Source organism: Micropterus dolomieu, linkage group LG11 (assembly GCF_021292245.1).
Source record: "Micropterus dolomieu isolate WLL.071019.BEF.003 ecotype Adirondacks linkage group LG11, ASM2129224v1, whole genome shotgun sequence".
NCBI lineage: Eukaryota > Metazoa > Chordata > Actinopteri > Centrarchiformes > Centrarchidae > Micropterus > Micropterus dolomieu.
This window is the reverse complement of record NC_060160.1, coordinates 22,249,896-22,269,873: the sequence shown is the minus strand read 5'-3', so window position 1 is coordinate 22,269,873 and position 19,978 is coordinate 22,249,896. Positions and strand designations below refer to the sequence as shown.

Below are 19,978 nucleotides of genomic sequence, written 5' to 3'. Positions count from 1 at the left end.
AAGTTATTGATTTTCAACAAGTGAATATATTTGAAAACAATTTCACAAACTTATTTTGTTATCCATCTAATCTGCATAAATTCGATCCATACAGACTGCAAAGTACTTTTTTTTTTTTTAAACAGAAAAAGATTGTGTTGTCTATCAGCTGAAGCGTGCTAGTCGGCTTAGCCTGGTTAGCCAGCTTAGTCAAGCTCCTGTAGGGCTGCTGCCTGTGAATGGCAAACACAAATGAGAGACCAGAGCTGGAGGATCCTCACGTGACATTTAGACCCTCTGGCTGGGAGCATTATGGTTTCCCGGTTAGTTAGAGCAAAAATGGACAAGGATTTGTCTCAAACTGTACGCCGACATTGTTCAACTGAAGTCAGGTGTGCCGCCTGTGGAAACACTTCAAACATGTCTTTGATGAATGTGGAATTAGACAAAAACGAGTCCTCCCCGTAGCGTTCAGGCAGCTTCGTGCTGAAGATTCAGACCGTGCCAAATCCCCGCTACGTGTGGCCAGGTATGCATTTTAGACAGTCAGTGCTGCCCTGTATAAACAAGTGCAAGCTGCAGTTGTTTGGGAATTATCAACAGGTCAGTCTTACGATGGAGCATTACTGACATTTGTGTTAATGATTTATTTGTCTTACTGCCTATGTCAGTATTTGAGTGCCTTAACTGTTAAAACAATTTTGGCCAATGAGACACTGTTGAGTGCTCGCATTTTTCAAAATAAATGCCAAAAATTGTTTTCCAAATGTTTTTGTTTTCCCCGTTGTACCAAAAGAGTACAGACTGTAAGACTGAGGAACATACCGAACCGTGAACTCTGTGGTCCGTTATAGCCTAGTTTGTTCTCACTTGTGTTAACCTCTGTTTTTATTATTATTATACTTTGCATACATTACTTACATATATAGAAAACACTTAACTTAAATCCCAAATATCTATAAAAAGTAAAAGTCTATGGTGCTATGGTACTATGGGTAACTAGCTGCTCCTGGTGAGAATAAGCTACAGCATCAGCACCAGAGCAGAGGCAGACTAATGATACTCACACTGTGGACTCAAGAGGAACAGAGCAGGACTGTTACCGTTATGGACTGAAAAGCACATTAGGACAGTATTTCAGTACATGTTGGTCAAAGCACTGGAGCTGTCAACAATTTGTTGATTTATAATGTACTGACTCAACAAGACGACTGCTGGATGAACATGAACAGTTGCCTAGCAACACGGACTTTAGACAGGTGTGTGTACGAGTCAAATACAGCCCCCCTATTGACCTGCGGAGCCTACAGTGTGAGCGCAACAATCAATTAGACTTACTTACGCTTCGATACAGCTGCTCAGAAAAGAAGCAAAGTATGAGAGAATGACAGTGTGAACATTAACATGTCTTCAGAATGATAAGGTCCACTTTCTGTTGATCAGTGCTATTATTCACCTTTTTAAGTGTAATTGGAAAACAAAACGTTTGTGGATTTGACTTCAGCTCAGTAACAGAAAAAGCAACACATCAGCCTGTAACAATTGTGCCTCAGTCCCTGAGAAGGAAAGGAGACTGTAACCATGACTACCCGAGTATGGATCTGTGCAGTCAGATCACAAGGATATAAATGTTGTCATGGCTGCACAGTGAATGGCTTGCCCAGGGAAATAAGACATACATAAGCCAGGTTACAATTATAGGTGACTGATAATTAACACAAAAGAACCCAACCTACTGCGGCAATGAATCTAAAATGGTGATGAGAGATCATAGTGAGAGATTATTGGGCTGTTAAACCGAGCAATATCCATTCCAGTTTAAAGGTTTACAATATCAGCTTTCTTTCTGTGAAAGAAACGCCATTAGAACAGTGCCTGCATACAACTGAATGATGAGGCAAAATACAAAAAGGATCTGAGGAATTGCATACAATTATAATGTACATGCATACTGTACTTAATTCTTTTTTTTTTTTTTTTTTTTTAAGAAAGCCACACCAATCAATATTTTCCACAGCAATACTGAATCAAAGCTCCAGAGAAATGATACTGATACTACCAATTAGGGGTGTCACGATTTTGATTCGGAATGAGCTTTCGATTCCAACCTTCAACATAAAAAGCAGGACCGCCAATTCCACCACTGCCTACTTGTAGTGCATCAAGCAATTATGTCACACTCGATATCATGTATGCCATTTGTTTTTAAAGAGAATTCGAAAATGTATAGCATAAAAACAATGATCTGTGGATCTTTACAAATCAAAACTTCATAGTCTAAAAATGACATAGCCGTCAATTGTTTTAAATTTTTTTTTTTTTTTTTCAATCAAATTTATCGTGACCTTTAAATTGAAAATAGAATCGACTGAATTTGGAGACTTGTGACTACTACAGAGAAGACACAGCTTATACTGCAGTTGTGTACAGCTTTCAGCCACTTGCACAAACCACATAATAAAAGGATCAAATTCTTGAACTCACTACAGACAGCTGCGAGTGACAACACATTATGTCATGTTTGTGTTCGTTTTTTTTAACCACATTTCCTTGATAACATGATAACACAGCAGTACCATGACACACATGTATAGACTAAATAAAGAACAAAGTAGTGACAAAGCAGTGTGTAAAAACGTAGTAGTGAGAAGTTTTCACTTTCAATATTTCTCTACAAAAATTGTGCAAATGCTGGTCTTGTTCTTCTGCATTGCCTACAGCGTCGCAGACGCTCAGACTATCTTGTCTGTGTAGAGTTCTTTAGCCAACAGCACAAGACATATCAGCATATCTGTGTATTCATGCAATGAGTTATATAAAAACACATGCATGGATGACCGCTTTGTTCAGAATATTGTAACACACTGAGACAGGCCTTCAGCAGCTTGTAACTCAGAATGTGCACCCGCATGTTAGCCATTGATAGCATACATTTGATAACTGTTATGTTGAAGTCATCTAAAAAAAAATCTGGTATGGTAAGAAATTTGATTGATACCCATTCAGGATTGCACAAAAACATTTATCTTCCACCAATATAGTGGTGGTCCTGTTGGATATACACCTGTATTTATGTAGAGGAAATTGTAGTGGTTGGTGAAGAAAAAAAAACAAAAAAACACACACACACACACACACACACACACACACACACACAACAGAAAGAAAATCGATTCACATAAAAAAAAATAATAATAATCACATTTCTTATCTTCTATTCACAAATGCCAATTTTTTTTGCACTAACTTTAGTTAATAACATCATGCCAACAGAGCGAAAAGGGGGGAACTCAAGCGTGAGGGCACAATGCAGCACTCCGGTGTTTGTCTTCAAAGAACTTAAGCGTTTTGGATTTATTTATAAATTTGGATAAATTTGCTTTGTAAGACAAAAGGAAGTTTTTTAAAGATTACTTTGTAACCCATCACCAACAGACTAACATTAGCATAGATTAACAGAGCAGCGTACTGAACTCCAGCACTGCTAAACGAGACCAGTGGACCACAGCTGGAGACAGAATGTTACCACTCTGCGCACGCACGCACCTTAGGAGCCCAGTTAGCTTAACTGTCAGTAATGTTTAATTTGCAGCTCAGTGGACAAGATACCGGTTAATGGTTTGGCACACAGTGCACTGGGTCAAAACGTGTCGCCAAGAATCAGAATTTCATTATTAGATAACCACCCCAAGATAACAGGTAAATAATGTGGAGGTATAAATTATATAGGCATAGTGCTGAGAAACCACACCCTGATAAGATTTGCTTTGGTAGATTTTGAGCATCAGATCTCTCAGTTCACCACTCTGGAGCTGGATTGTGGAGCATTGTGTTCACTGGATGGCAGTTCTTTTTTCCGGGTATCCATCATACCCATACAACAGAGATGTTACTTAATAGCAAGACAGCGGTTTCAAGCACCACAAACAGCCTGGGTCATTACACCCCACAGTATAAATGTATTGTACAAAATAAGGAAGATATTAATGATATCTGCTATAATTAAACCTTCACTTTAGGACCCTGGAGCTAATGAGGAAAACAAACCATAAACACTGCTGTGTGAATGTTGTCGGGCAACTTTGCCAGTGGAATAAGGTAATAGTGGGGGGATTGTAAATACTTTAATCTCTGATTTGTTGATGTGTTTTGCACTTTGCAACAAAGTGTCTCTCTGGATGCCTGTGATGGCATTAAGGCTATGCTTCCAAGGAAACAATGATGAGCTAGTATGATCAAACTGAATATATACTTCCTCATTAACGAAGCATGGTTACCTCTGGGATGATCGGAATAGTCAGGTTTTTGGATGTCACCAGGCACCAGCCTCATGGGAGTCTACAGCAGGGGCCAAGGAGAGGACAGAAACATTAATTCACATGAACATTTTTTGTTACTCTTCTGTTGTCATGCCTGTTTCAGTCACAGCTGTTGGTGGCAAATTATATGAACAATTGTGACATAAATGTACATACAGGAGACAAAAAGGGTAGTAACGCCTACGCATGTCTGCACTTGGGTTTGCTTTTCACTTTTCATTTAATGAATCATACATGGCAAAATGTGTGAAATTGTAGAGTTTTTTTTTTACAGAAGGAACTTGCCAGTGGGTAGTAAGGGCGTAGTTTTCCTGTGTAGCGGTAGCCCGGCCATGGGTCTGTGTTGATGTCCTTCTCCACACAGTTCTTCAATTCATTCTGATTCTTGTCCTCCTCTAACAAAAAACAGCACACAATCTCTGAAGCACTTGGCACCACTGCGCTAGTTTCACATTCAAGGGCAAGTTTCCTGACTTTGCTCTAATTGAACACCAAGTATAGGTCAGGTTGTTGGTTTCTAAAACCTCAACTTCTCTGTCATCAGTGCTATTAAAAAAAATAACATGCAATTTATTCACACACTGTGAGCGAGTCCATCAGTGAACTGATAGTGATCAGTTATACATACTTGCTTTTTTGTGCAGCAACTTGTGAGACACCCAGCTCCCTTTGAAACATTCCTGAAAATGAAAACACAGAGAACAGGTCTAGCTAGGCATTTCTGTTACTGATTCGGCACAAATTGAACTCAAAAGTATACTTAGCTCATGTCTGCCAGTTACAGACTGCCTGCTAAGGCACAACTCATTAAAACCCAACTTTTAAAACACAATGCTACTTGCGTGCACACAATACATGATAGATATTGCACCGTAGGATGTGCACTATTGGTAGAGACATTCCCAAATATGTATGGTTAATGTATTCTTGACAAAACCACTCCACCACCACCATTTCTTGCCATTTCCAATGGTGTTTGTGCCTCAGTTGGACAATCACCACTGCAGAGAGAGATGGGCAATAGAGAGAGCAGGGTCTGGTTACACAGCCAAAACTGCAATCGCAGCAAAGACCTCTCGGGTCAAATACCATGGCACTACAAGCTCATATTAAGTTTAAGTTAAGTTTTTGACTCACAGAACAACTGCTGTAGTTTAACGCTTAATGCTTTACTGGCAGAGACCTTTTCCAGCATAGTGCCTGCTGCAAGACACATTTAGCACAAAGATACATCTACCAACTTTATCAATAGGACATCAACTCTCTCAAGTGACTCACACTGTTAAGAGTGGCTTATATTAAACCCTTTAGGGCATAGGTAACGTTCAGTCAAGTATGAGGACTTATAAAAGAAATGCATCTTTAAACTGACAGATTTGTGAGTGGGGTCTGGTCTTCTAGGAAAGAAAGGACCAGGATCAGGCATCATGGCACCAAGTGATCCGTCACGATCATGTCAACTCTGTAAAGTTAGCACCTTAACGTTACAACCCAATTCCCATTAACTTACTTGCCGTCTTTTGCATGACAAACACACCTGGTTCCTAACTTACACAAGGTGCACTATTTCATACACAGTTTTACGCTACCTGCAAAAAATAAAAAGTAACGTTTGGCTTTTTATATTTACCAGGGAGGTTAACGTTGCTGTATGTCACTCGCCAACAAGCCAGCAGTTCACAAGTTAGCTAGCTAACGTTAAACGTTTTGCCTCGGCCTAGTGCTACGGAGACTGCATCGGTTACAATCACCGACTGCATTATTCATCCTCACCAACCTGTATCACGTTACACTGTCAGAAAGCACCCGTTAACGTTAAGCAAATGCGTTATTAGCGGTTTACCAAGCACCTGACGTTACACATGTCTGCCTAGCTTGACAGTTAGCAGCCTGGTGATAACAGGGCCTTGGTGTGTGGCTACAGCCGCCCTTTAAGCCGGAAAGGCCGAGGAAGCAGCAGTACCTGCGAACAGAAATACGAGCCTTGAATACCAAGCTTGATACATGTGGGACACTGGAGTTTTGCGTCCTTGCTGCATCCCTCCGTCTCGCACTCTCTTCTAGCTTCGGTGCTCGCCATGCCTTCGTCTGCTCGAGGGGTGGAGTCGCAGAGAAGCAACCAGCCAGCGGCGGCCCACTGCGCATGTCCGCATCGGCGGTCACGTTGCAGCGCTCGGTCCAATCAACGGAAACTTTCCTAACAGAGATTTGTAAGATGGCGACCGCCGAACCGGTGAGCACTTTCTGTAAAGAGCATATCAAAACATTTTTTGGGGGGCTGTAGTGTCAAATACAGGGCGAGATCACGTTAAAAGTTTATGTACAGCTTTAAACATTAGTCCTCAAAAGAAAATTGACAGTTGTTTCACTCCCACGTGCTGTTTTCACTAGTTTCACGTTTGTCTTCTGTGCCACGACCCAAGTTAAGCGTTAAAAAAAGAGCTTGTGTGTGGAGATCTCCCAACTTTAAGGCTGACGTTATGGCTAACCGACGTGCCGTTCACCTTTGCGAGGAGAACGGCACCAAGTTAGAGTACAAAACGTGTTAGCTTGCCATTGCTTAGGTTAAGTACATACCTGAGTAACAATTATTTAAGACAGGTATGCTTATTATGGAGTAACAGTTAATTCGGCATGTAAACTAATCCACCAAATAGAAATAGCAGTTTGTTTTTGTAGCAATTATTTCTACTGTCACAATTGACTGACAGTGCTCCCTGCTGACCTCTGCGATGCGACTGCTGACTGAACGTTAAATTAGGTAACGTTAGATCATAGTTACACAGAGGAAGTTTTAAAAGTGGTTTCCCCCTACTTTTTGGTGTATGAAATGCATGCCGGAATTATAGTAATAAGTGTTCATGTTATTATAGCGGATACTTTGTAGTTACAAAGGAACTAATTATTGAACTGACGGTCATATGAATGGAAATTACGTGGTGTTCTTTTCGTTCACCAACAAACATCATGGGAATTAATACGAGCGTGCCTGGCAATTAAATTAACACTTTTTTTAAACGTACGTGCCACCACTAGTGGGTGACGTTATGACGTCAAACTTTAGCTTCACTTCACAGTTAAATGTGTACCAGATGTTTGTATCGTGTTTCACTAGTGAACTCCTCCCTCACAGAATTTGTTTTTATGATAATTCCTAGTTTAATTATAGGAGATTTACTATTAATCTCGTTTGAGAGTAGAACCAACAATATTATTCTGTCAGCTGGGCTCTTACTAAATGTTGCCTTGTTTTTTGTTGTAACTTGCTTCTGCAGTGATTGAAGGGGTCACTTTTGTCATCAACAACTGGAAAATTATTTCTTAGGAGATTAGATTATTTTTCCACCAGAAAGTACAGGTCATCAAAACACTGGGGGGGGGGGGGGATTTTGAGCTGCAGCTGTACTTAACCTCTACTAATACTGTAAATAACCTCAAATATATGAATTAACTAAACTTTAGTTTTACAAAATCCAAAGGTCTGTCAGTGTGCAGCTCATTTCTCATGATTTAGCCTCATATTCAAATCCAATTTCACACTTGTACATAAAATTAGAGTTTATTTCTTTTTGAGATGCACCTGTATAATCATTAGCACTGGGAATAGAAACCCAATGCCTTCTTCCCTTTTATGTATCTCACATCTACCTAACTGCTTCTTAGGAAACCAACCCAAGTCCACCCCAGCCTGATGAAGATGGACCTGAGGAGACTGGTCAGGAGATTGTGAGCCCAGAGGCCTACATCAAGCACCCCCTCCAGAACAGGTTAGGGTCTGCAGTTTAAAATGTATTAGAGATGGGCAGTTTCATTAAATCAGGCACTAGAGCACATTTATTTGATCTGACATTTGAATAAATAAATTTGGCAGGTATAACATCCAGTGGAAACTCTCACAAGCAGTATTCATATTTACTTTGTGGCATCGAAGAATCAACCAATTTCAAAAACATCATGATAAAAAATGTAATATCAATCAGTATAAATAATTATCACGATAAAAGTCAAATCATTATTTCTTTCACGTTTAAAGGCTGATTTATGCTCCTGAAAGTTTCAAATATTCTTTATGGTCAGAACATGACAAACATTTGCCAAACAGTGGATCACAAATTTGAGGTTGAACATTATAATGATAAAATCTTTTTATAACAGATATGCACGAGTAAAATTAAGTAATATCTTTTTTCAGTCTTTTATCAACAAAATAAATTAAGTTCTGATTCATTTGTGATTCAAATTAATTAAATCAAACATTTGTTGCATTTATATTGTAGAAAATTATATCGCAAGAATTATTGTTATCGTTTTATTGCCCAGCCCTGCCTTTACATAACTGTTCAGGGCTGGCTAGTGTTTTTATGCCAACATTATTAAACACACACAGTTTGTCAGTTAGCTTAATCAATGAATGGATTGACAATCTGCAGGAGGGCTGCTAGAAAAGTTACAAAAATGTTGGTGTGTGCTTGTCAATCAAAGAAGTCATTGACAGATTAATTGGGAGGCTAATAATAGTTTTAGCTGTAATTATTTTTACATTTTTATTTAAGTCGTTAAAATAGGGCTGGGCAATAAAACAATAATCAATTATTCCAATATAATTTCCCTTAATAACAGTATAAGTCAATAAATGTTTGATTTCATTAATTTGAATCAATAACTAATTAGCATTTAATTTTATATTAAGATATTATTTTGTTAAGGAAAAGGGACTGAAAAAAGATTTTATCATAATTGTTTTGAATGTTCTACCTCAGATTTGTAAAGTGATCCACTGTTTGGCATCAAGTGTTTGTCACGTTCTGACGTATAGTTCTATATAGTAAAGCCACCCAATAAACCATCTGATTTTGTTTTTTTCAGTTTTCACTTAAGAGCAAAAATCAGCCTTTAAACTTGGAAGAAATAATAATTTAACATTTATCGTGATAATTACTGATATCGAATGATATGACATTTTTTTATTGTGTTTACATTTTTGGCCATATCGCACAGCTTGACATTAAAATCAGGCTTTAGGAGTGTCAGTAGATGTGTATTGCTTTGGCTTGCCTGTTGAATTACGAGGGTTATGATTGACACAAGGTAGGTCCATATGTAATTCAAATGAACATTTGTTATATGTTTAGAGTTCCCCCTTTGAGGCACATATATTGGCTCAATTCAGATCCAAACTGTCTGTGCACAGTGCATGTGAAAAATATGCCTAAAAAATATCTATATATTTTTCTCCGAATTTAAACATACTTGAGATTTAGAAGTTACTAAAGCAAAAATCCATTTTCAACTTGACTCTTTGAAAAAAAAAAAAGTAACAATTAAATGAAGAAATAATATAAATAATAATAATAATAGATTTATAATATTTTGTATGTAGTTAATGATTCAGTGGTTAGCAGTGTTACTTGTGACGCGCGGTCCTGTGTGCGTTTTCATGTAAAATTAGATTTTCTCTCACAGTCCAAACAAATGCAGTCTGCTGGATTGGAGAGTTTAGTTCCCCACAGTAGGACTTTGATTGTCTGTGATGGTCTGGTGACCTGTCCAGAAAGTTTCAGTGTTTTCCTTTCCATCCATACTTGGATAGGTTCCAGCTGCCTTCTGTGCTGAATACTAAATATTTTGTATACATTTAAATTCCACAAGGATAGTTATGTCCAAAAGGGTCAAATAGAAAAGCCAGACTCAACAGAAAGCCAGTCAGCCAAAGGAAAAGTTGGACCCTAAACTCGTAAGTGGTCAGTTGATGCAGCTCAGTTGTGAGGTTTAAAATGCATAGGTATTATGGCTAAAAAGGCCTACAAAGTAACCAACAAAGTAACTATCAAAGTGGTGCAAAATGACAGAAATTCCTTCATTGCTTTTCATTAGTTTGAATAAATAAATACCTTATATCAGATAGGATTTTTCTGTACAGTTAGTCAGTGAAAGTTATGCAACATAAGCCTATTAGTATTTATTAATTTTCTTGACCCGCTTGTTTCTGTACAGGGTCTTGGGGTGCATGAGCCTTTCCTATCATGCATTAGAAGGCAAAGAAACCCCCTGTAGTGAACCATGTAAGGGACTGTACCAAATATTCTGCCTCAGATTATGGCCTATATTCAAACATTCAAGTATTTTACCAGACAAGTTAAAAAGGAATGAATGTGCCATAAACTGAAGCCCACTTTGCTTAACAGATGTTCATGGACAATACAATGCCACTCAAGGGACTTCAGTTTGTATCTGTTGACGTATTCCGTCCTTTACTTGCATTTATTTTGACTGAAAAACACCTTCCAAACTCCCTGGTAGACTAGTGGCTTTAATGGCTTTATAATAGTTTATTATTCCTCAAGCCGAGGAACTTAAGGCAGTTGCTGAGCCATGCGAAGGTTCACCGTCGAACAAGTGTGACACAGCGTCGCAATTCATTGGGCCAAGAGAGTGACTGCTTGATTTACTGAACAGTTTGTGCTGGCAGCATCCAGGCGCATCCATACGTCGCTAATTTGCCCCCGAGCTCAATGGCTTTTGGTTACTTTTGTTTACCTCCAGTGTAATTAGAGCCTTGTTACATTTATGCAAATTCCTTTTTCTGTTTTCGCCCCAACAGATGGTCTCTGTGGTTCTTCAAGAACGACAAGAGCAAAACATGGCAGGCCAACCTGCGACTCATCTCTAAATTTGACACTGTTGAAGATTTCTGGGCGTAAGGAGCAATAAATCTCTCTCGAGTCTTTGTTTGTTCCTGATTTCCATGGAGTGACTGAAGCAGTAAAATGTCACGACTGTATACTGTTGTTTAAAATACTGTTTGATCAGCATGTTTTGTTAATGCTGTGCTCTGCTCATTCCAGCCTGTACAACCACATCCAGTTGTCAAGCAACCTCATGTCAGGTTGTGATTACTCCCTTTTTAAGGTATGTTTGATTTATTTACCATTTAGTTAAATGTGCAGAGAGCGAGGATTTCAAATACTGATTAAATTATAGTTAAAACCAATTTGTTTTTCGAAATATTTTTGCATTCCAGTCACCCCTCTGGATAAAAGTACTTTATATTTTACACACCAGCGTCCACAATTGCTGTTGGTGTGTTCAACAAGGACGAGGACAATGTACGAGGACAACAATGTTTTCTCTCCCTTTCTGAAATTGACTTGAAGGCTAAAAGAAGAACCATGTAAAAAGTTATAGAACTTCTTTCTTGTGGAGGATGACGTTTACATCATCTGACATTATCATTTACGAACTAAGCAAAGGCCTCAGCCTTCACATATGGCACAAGTACAGGAAGAAAAGACATCTTTTGGCAGTTATTTGAAAATCTATGGTCCCAAAATCTCATTCCAAGCTGATATTCTTGTGAGAAAAATTGGCACTGAAAACATTTTGTCAGCAGCTTACCGATTAAGCCAAATTTCAAGTTTTTTTCAAATGAAGCTTCTGCAAACAGTCTGATACATGGTTGAATTGTCAACACACAGACTTTCACAGAAGTGGAAGGGATTTTTCTCTGAATTTATCTGTCTCTACATACTGAGACTTCATCCACAAAAGAGCTCTTTAAACCAGATGTGATGCTATAAGTGTGTGGAAGTTTAGTAAGTTAAATGGCAGGAGGTGGCTAGCAGCCACTAATTGCTGTGCTTGAGATTGGTGATGATAATAAATGGAAAAAGCAGTAATCAAATATGACTGCAGTCTTTGAACAGTGTGCTTTTCTGTTGCGAAGGCCAACTAGTGAACTTTTATTCATAGACAGGGAGTTAGTTCATCTGCACCTGTAAAATGTACAAATTTTAAATATAAAATCTTAGAAAATGTCGCCCTGAGAAAAATCTTAGGTGAGTCAGAGCCAAATCCAAATATTTAACCATTACAGACTGGACACATGTTGAGTTCTTGCTTCCTTTTTAATATTCTTGCTCTTAATTAGATTCAAATAATTTCAGCTGTGACTATTGAAGAGTCAGAAAAGACATTTCTTGCATGCAATGCTGAAATCATGTTGAAACCTCATTATGAAAGGCTGTGCTGTAGTTTGGGATGTGTATTGACACTTTGAACCACCACTGCAGGATGGCATTGAACCCATGTGGGAGGACGAGAGGAACAAGCGTGGCGGGCGCTGGCTGATCACGCTTAACAAGCAGCAGAGGAGATTAGACCTGGACCGCTTCTGGCTGGAAACTGTAGGTTTGGCTGCGGTGCTTTGTGGCCTGTTCAGCATTGTTACTCAAATGAAAGATGCTATTAATCATTTCATGAGATTCTTGGGAAGTTGTATTACCAGCTGGCAGCCATAATTAGTTAGTTAGTAGTAGTTAGCCACTCCAGCATTACATTTGTCACACTGCTGAAATGAGTGATCACTCTGTCATACCTTTTAAAACTGAAGCCAGCCACAGATCAGATTGTTTTAGTGTGGTCATCATCCATTTGCACAACAAAATCTTCTATGATATCTAAAAAAATGTACTATTGCTTTGACTGTATGCTGATCTGATGTTAACGCGCTACAGCACCATCAAATATATCAACTGTTGGCTTGCTTGCTGCTAAGTCTGTGGTCACTGACAGTGATACAGACATCCAGCAATCCAATAAGCACTGACAATACTGTCAATATTGGTCTCAGTGGGCTGAAAGGGGTCACATTCCTTTTCAATGATATTCTAAAATCTAATTGTTTTACCAATATGTTGAGCTGTGATAGTTGTTGTGGTGTGTGATGCTTAGCCCTGGTCCAGGACCTGTCTGAATTTGGTCATTTCAGGTACAGGATCTGCTCATAAAATGTGTTTTATGTTTCTGTGTGTGGAAGAAGGCTGGAGTGCTGCTGAGCAGTATAGCACTCAGTGCTGCCACTGGTGGCTGGAACCTGTATTGTAGTACTAGTGATTCAAACCAATATTATCTAGCTGCAGTACTGGAGGCACAAAGGAGGTGTTAACCCTGTCTGTCAGCAAGTCGGCCGTGAGGCCGATGTGCCCAGCTGTAGGGTTAACCTGTCGACATGCATATAATCAATAACTTAGGTTTAGGCACACACTCGGTGATGGTTGTAGTGAGGGTAATTGGTTTCAGGCGGCTGTCAAGAGTAATATAGCTAGCTAGTGACAGTAACAAAGTAAACAAGGGTCCTAGAAATTCAGTTCCGGTCCCAGGATTGCGGTCCTGAAACTGCAGCCTCCGGTACTGCAGTTACATACTACTCATTCAAACGGTAATCTCATGTATACTTCTTCTGGACACCAGTGGCAGCATTAAGCACTTCCCTGCTGAGCAGCACTCCAGCCAGAACACAAGAAAGCAGCCCTGCGCCATCTTTAATTTTACATGGTTTGTATTAGGTGCGTTCGACTTAATGCGGCGCTGCGCAGCGCTGACTTAACGTGATGCATGCTGGACTTAAAATAGGGGCATGCTGGTTAGAAATTGTGTCCGACTTTTGCTGGCGCTGCATAACGTCGCCATGTCACATGACATTAAATCCTCACGGGAGCAAGTTGCTATTCCCCAACTGCACCAAGTTGGAACCTCACTATTCTCACTATATTTTTCTTTGCAAATTCCGCGAGATCAGTCATTGATCTCAGCTGACAGTAAGCTGCTGCAGGTAGAATGTGTCCGACTTGACGGCGCCGTTTTTATAACCCGCCCCTGCAGTCACCTGCAGCTCACGTTACTGTGTGGCGGTGAGTTTACATACAAAGTCAATGCAAAGACGCGTAGAGCTGCGATTTCCTGTCAGGCGGCGCAAAGCGACACGAAGGGGGCGGTGCCGGCAACGCGATGGCCTTTACGTGAGTTGAAAATTTCCAACTCGAGCAAATTTTAGCGGATTCTAAATGCCTTATCGCGGTGTGTGTGAACACTTGCAGCGAATGTACTCGAGGAAAGCGTCCTGAGGATTAAATTCACGTTTGGTCTGAAAGCACCATTAGACTATCAAGTCAGCGAAAGTCAGTCGCCGTCATCTCGAATGCACCTATTAACTAAGACTGTATGATATGACGATAAAAAATTTCATGTCGTTCAATAGCAATAATTATCAGGATAAAAGTAATTATTATTTCTCTTAAGTTTAGCTGATTGAGTGAAAGTTGAAGAAACCACATGGTTAATGATAATATACTTTTTTTTCAGCAAATATGCATGAGTAAAATTAAGTTGAATTTTTTTTCAGTCCCTTCTCAACAAAATAAATAAATAAAATTAAGTGCTGATTCATTTGTGATTCAAATGAATTAAATCCAACATTTATTGAACATTTGTTATATTGTTGAGGAAAACTTTATTGCAATAATCATATTTGTTTTATTGCCCAGTCCTAGAACTGACCAAGGGTGATTTTAGGATTTCACCTTAGGGGGCGGAGTCTCTCAAACCAGTAAGCTAACTTGAACTTTGAGGCTGCGTACGAAAAGTCTTTTTTGCTTAGAAAGGTTCCTAACTGAGTGAAGTGAACCGCAAGTATTTCAGTGGCAGCCATGATAAGAGCTGTTCGAATTCTCTAAAAGCTAAGGAGAGGTGCCTCAGTGCTGCCTTTCGTATCTCCTTTAGCATAGGGTACACCGGACCATCCTTTATGAAAGGAAAGGAGAGAATGCCGTCCCACAATTCCTTGCGGCGGCAACATTTAAAGCGGCGCACGTTCTCAAACTCAAACGATAAAATCCATCAACCACATTTAGCAAGATCCTTGCAACACAGACGCACATTATGATACTTTAATTAGACTCACAATTACCTTTTTTCTTTTGGCTTTTTTGTAATCTAATACTGTTTCAACACCGTTTTATGTTTCGGGTTGTTTAAATAAGCCATTAAGTGATTTCTACAATAAAAAAAATAAATCGCCAACCATGACGAATAAAGGAGGTTGATCACCATGTAAGTTACCATTGGCTATTAAGCCTTTTCTCTCTTATGCCATAACTTGCTAATATGCATATATCTTAAACTGTCAACAATAACTGAGACCCATGCCAGCTGTTATTAGTCTTGTAACGTGATCAAAGTGAGGATAATGTTACAGCGTGTAGCCTCACGTTATGTACTGCATGCAGCCTTCAGCAAATTAATATTACTTAAGTCACAGATGCTGACACCCTTGCCTTAATAAAGGCAAAGATCAAGCTGGATAACCTCCGCAGTAGGCGTTTCCCACACACTGATTTATTTGTGGCGGCCTGCCACATTATCAATGCTGATTTTCAATTGATTTTGTTACTATGGGTAAAATCGTATTTGATGACAGAGCTCCGCGCAGCGCATATATTCTCTCAGCATCTCCTCTCACGCTGTCGCTCCCTCTCTCTCTCTCTCTCTCTCTCTCAGCACAATTACGCTGTCATTCTGTGGGAAACACTGTATTTACATACAATTGGGATTCATGTTGATAAATACACCTATGGGTGGGCAGGAGGGTGAGTGTGAGCAAGCATTCTCAATGTGACAGCCCTGTCCATTATTTAGTGACTGGTAGGCTACCTTATCTGCCTTTTTGCTATCTTTGTTATTAAGTAATATATTCCACCGTGTTGTCCACCTTTAGATGGCCTGTATTACAACAACATGGGGCGCAGTGTCAAAGATGCGCTTTTTGTAGTCCATCTTCGGAATATTGTAGCTTTATCACAGCAAGCCACATCAGTAACATCCGCCGTCGCATAATTAGGTCGCTCAGAAAAGAGCAGTGGGATTCTCTGAACCCCGCGGTCCTCTTTTCCTAAGTCCTTATGGATTCTTCTTTACAAGGAGGTTCGGAAAGGAGATTTTTTTGACTTTTCGACCACAGCCAACGCAGTCATTGTTAACTTGCTACCTAGCTAACAAACAGGCATTGGCATTTTGGAAATACCCACCACAAATAAATATATGTTACCTAACTAGCGTTAACTTTACCTTCTGGGAGAACGAACAGTCAGACTCAGACCGGTCAATATCCCTTTTCCTGGTGGAGGCAAAGACCGATGGGAGTGGGGACAACAAACAAGGGCTTTATTCCATTTACTAGGCAGCAGCAGCCCAGCTAGCCTGCATTTTCACTGATATGCAAACAACATATGTGGAGCTAGCTACCTACATACAGTAGACCAGTCGGACAGTGAAAATGAAGCCTTTAATTCTGCAACCTATAAAAAGGAAAATCACCAAGGTTGCGGAGTAGACAGTATAAAAGAGGTTGTTGTGGTCAAATACAGAGCTAATTTACAATGACAAGATATTAAGATACTAATCAAATATTATTGCTAACATTTTTTATAACTTTATTTGCTTTAACGTAATAATGTCACTATCAAATGGCTACAACATTATAATATGTTACTACCTCCTTAATATTGAGTTCAGTTATGATTTGAAGGATTTAGCAGCATACCTTGAAAACATTCTAATATGGCTGAGTGAAAGGCTGGTCCACAGAAATTAAGGTTGCAAAGCTATCAATGGCCATGGCATCCTTTATGAGAATATTGAGGATTTGTAGTTATAGTCAAAATAACGATGCCAATCATTATGTAATGACCCTAGCTTTTATTCCCCTCCCTCCCTTCACCAGCTCCTGTGCTTAGTTGGAGAGGCCTTTGACGACTACAGCGACGATGTCTGCGGAGCTGTGGTCAACATCCGCACAAAAGGAGATAAAATAGCTGTCTGGACATCAGACTATGAGAACCGGGAATCTGTGACACACATAGGGTGAGGGGGGTCTTCAAAGTCTGTTAAAGTATCTACATTCTCAAACACAGGTGATGACGTTCTCTGAATCCTCTGACGTGTCATTTTTCTGTCATCAGGAGAGTTTACAAGGAGCGCTTGGGGCTTCCCATGAAGATGACTATTGGCTACCAATCCCACGCAGACACTGCTACCAAAAGCGGTTCAACCACCAAGAACAAATTTGTTGTTTGAGAAAGCGCCCTATGTGCCTCTGTCAGTTTCTTGTCTTATTTGTTATTGGTGCATATGTTTACTTTGCTGCAAAGACTCTGCGGAATGCAATCTGGAGGAAAAACACCCAATTCCGAAACTACGTGCCAAATGTTTCCATAACCTGCCCAGGACTTGAACCACAGGAAAACAGATGAAGATCAATCTTCCAAAACACTAACAGTGAGAGGTATTAATAGTGGATGAGAGTTAGAGTGCTGCATTACTCTACTAAATAAAGTTGTGTTGATTTCTTTTTTTTTTTATGGAAGAGAATCTTGAAATGCTACCCAAAAAAGTATATTTCTCTCCCATTTTCTACAGCATCGTTGGTTTGCTGTAATAATGATGTTAAACCCTTTTAATTTATTATTAATTTGCCTGCATATTATTAGTTTGCCAGACCTTTGTTTTATGCTTTTATTGCCTTGAACTGTTGCACGTAATCAACCTTTTTAAAGTATTTCATGACTCATATTCATTTTGAGTGTTAATATAATTAAAACATTGGTTTTGCAATTATTAGTTGTTAAATTGTGTAATACTTTTTTTGCAACCTGTAATTGGTACATTCCTTGTAAATGATTTGCTTTTTGATTTGCAGTGGTGCTGTATTGTAGGAAATTGACATTTTGTCGCTGAGGACGCTTATAGTAGACCATCATATAGTCTTCTAGGGGTGGTCTACATATACCCATATACAATAAGAATACTACAGGAGACACAATCCTAAAGAAACAGTAAAGTCTTTCCTTCGGCTTCCAAGTAGATTAGGAATTCACTGTTTGTCTTAGCTGGTGTGAAAGTGCCTAATTCAAACCTACTCACCCTCAGCCCATCATCCTGAGATCCCTTAAAATGTCAGCATAAAAAGAACTTTGATAGAAAAGGTTACTGTGGGCCACATGACTTCCCATCTCAGTTCATTGCCACCTTTAAATAATGTCACTTCGACATGACAAATGTCATCACATTCTCAAGGATCGGCGTTCCTTAAGACAGCAGTCAGAGCATCTGCAACTAGATCCTTCTTGATCTGATAAAGTGTTAAGTGGCTGTAGAAGCTTCACTGTGTCCCCGTTGAAGTGACAGCGTGGTTGTGGTTATAACCTTTAAAGGCCATCTATCATGTAAGCTCCTTTGCAAGCATGCACCTAAATAATAAGCGCAACATAGTAATATAAGTGTATGTTCATGTATCACAAAGTGCCTCAATAAAAGCAACAGACAAAATAAAAGCAATATAAGAGCGCAGAAAAACTTACCAAAGGCCAGTCCAAACAGGTGGGTTCTGTGTTGCAATGCAAACTTTTAACAAATAACTCGTTATAAACAAATAATTTGTTGAATATCCCACATCATCTGTGCAATGTAGAGCGTTGTGACTGTGATCATTCTATAAATCCATGCCAATCTAGTACACAGACCTGCAGCATCAAAATCTACATTAAAGCTGACCCGCATTCCACAAGAGGTGACTGCCACCATAACTAATTAATTCATATAGTTTCACTTCCAATATGAAAACAAAGGTTAAAAAATAAAGTACACTCTAACTTATACATAATAAATAAATGTAGCAGAAGTTGGCCAATGGATGCAACACTTTCATAACAATAGCCCATTTCTCAAACGTATTATTTTAAATGTATTGTTTCAACTCAATAAATGACATTTTAAAATGTTTTGTGGTCAGATCTGGTGTCTCAGTAATGAATATATGTAAACGCATGTTCGGACAATCAGCCTCTTAGTAAAAACATACATGACATTTTATAAATTCATAACCTTCCACCAACATGGATATTTTCAATCTTTCTGTTGTGAATAATAATAAAACAAAGTGTCCCAGTCAAGGTTATTATCGTAAACGAAGACGAACGAAATATGGAAAACTAGATGTGAAAAAACATTGTCGTTAACTGAAATAAAAATAAAAACGAAGCTTTACAAAAAACGATAACTAACTAAAACTATATTGTACGTTTGCAAAACTAACTAAAAGTAACTAAAATGAAAGAGCAAAAGTCCTTAGTTTTCGTCTATTTATTTATTTCATAGGACCGAAGCCAACATTTCGAGTGGATATGAAGCCGGGGAACTGACGTTGCGGGGCAGTTGCTCTTGCCGGACTGGCAGTTTAGAGGTGCGCGCGGTGATTAGCAAATTAGCAAAGTCCGATAGGCACCTGGTGGTGAGCCGCGGGTGTTTTTATGCTTTTCTCCTCCGCGTGAAGCGCTGGCCGTGTGGCTGGCCTGCCACAATTGCTTTATCCATCAGGAGAACCCGGGTTACGACGAGAACCCCGTGTAACGTTATGGGGAGGCTAACTTTGCCAGGTAGTGGTAGGTTGATTGTGAGCTCCCCTTGTACTGAGTTAACGGTCTGCTGGTCATTATATTTACTGCATGTCAGCCAGTGTGTGTTTTATGGGCTCATTCATATCTCAGCCAACCTGTCTCTTTGTGCTTTTAACATAGAATGTATTTATTGATTAATATAGGTTTACATTTTAATATAGCCTAACTGCTTTCCAGTCAGACTTACCTTCAGTGTGCTAGGGACCTGTTGTTTGTGGCTCCAAAGGGGCCCTCCACTATCTTCCAATTTCTTAGCTGTCCATAACCCACATTTATTGTATTTCACCTATTTAACCAAGAATGATAGAGCTAGAGACTGATGTAATGAATTTCTTGGGACCACAGGGTAGTAGGATTAGGGTAGTTAGCTCTTAGGGTTTTCTGTATGTAGGT

At 39.3% G+C, this 19,978-nt stretch overlaps 2 protein-coding genes across 3 annotated transcripts in view; one reads left to right on the top strand and one right to left on the bottom strand.

Moving 5' to 3' along the window:
- Positions 1-6,514, bottom strand: part of metap1 (methionyl aminopeptidase 1) — a 15,484-nt gene extending 8,970 nt beyond the window's left edge. The window contains exons 1-4 of one of the 2 annotated variants that reach the window (XM_046063211.1): positions 6,262-6,514; positions 4,927-4,978; positions 4,584-4,693; positions 4,257-4,317 (exon numbers count right to left, since the gene is read on the bottom strand). In XM_046063211.1, coding sequence (XP_045919167.1) covers positions 4,257-4,317; positions 4,584-4,693; positions 4,927-4,978; positions 6,262-6,378 — 340 coding nt within the window. In that variant the 5' untranslated portion in view covers positions 6,379-6,514. Of the gene's footprint in view, positions 1-4,256; positions 4,318-4,583; positions 4,694-4,926; positions 4,979-6,141; positions 6,214-6,261 lie in introns of those variants that run through there. The other variant, XM_046063212.1, reaches the window with a different exon arrangement.
- eif4eb (eukaryotic translation initiation factor 4eb) lies at positions 6,377-18,909 on the top strand. Its single transcript, XM_046063217.1, is given in 9 exon segments — positions 6,377-6,390; positions 6,392-6,448; positions 6,450-6,531; positions 7,962-8,065; positions 10,900-10,995; positions 11,144-11,207; positions 12,368-12,481; positions 16,855-16,994; positions 17,093-18,909. Coding segments are annotated over 9 exon segments (786 nt in total). The 3' UTR covers positions 17,208-18,909.
- The last annotated feature ends 1,069 nt before the right edge of the window (positions 18,910-19,978 follow it).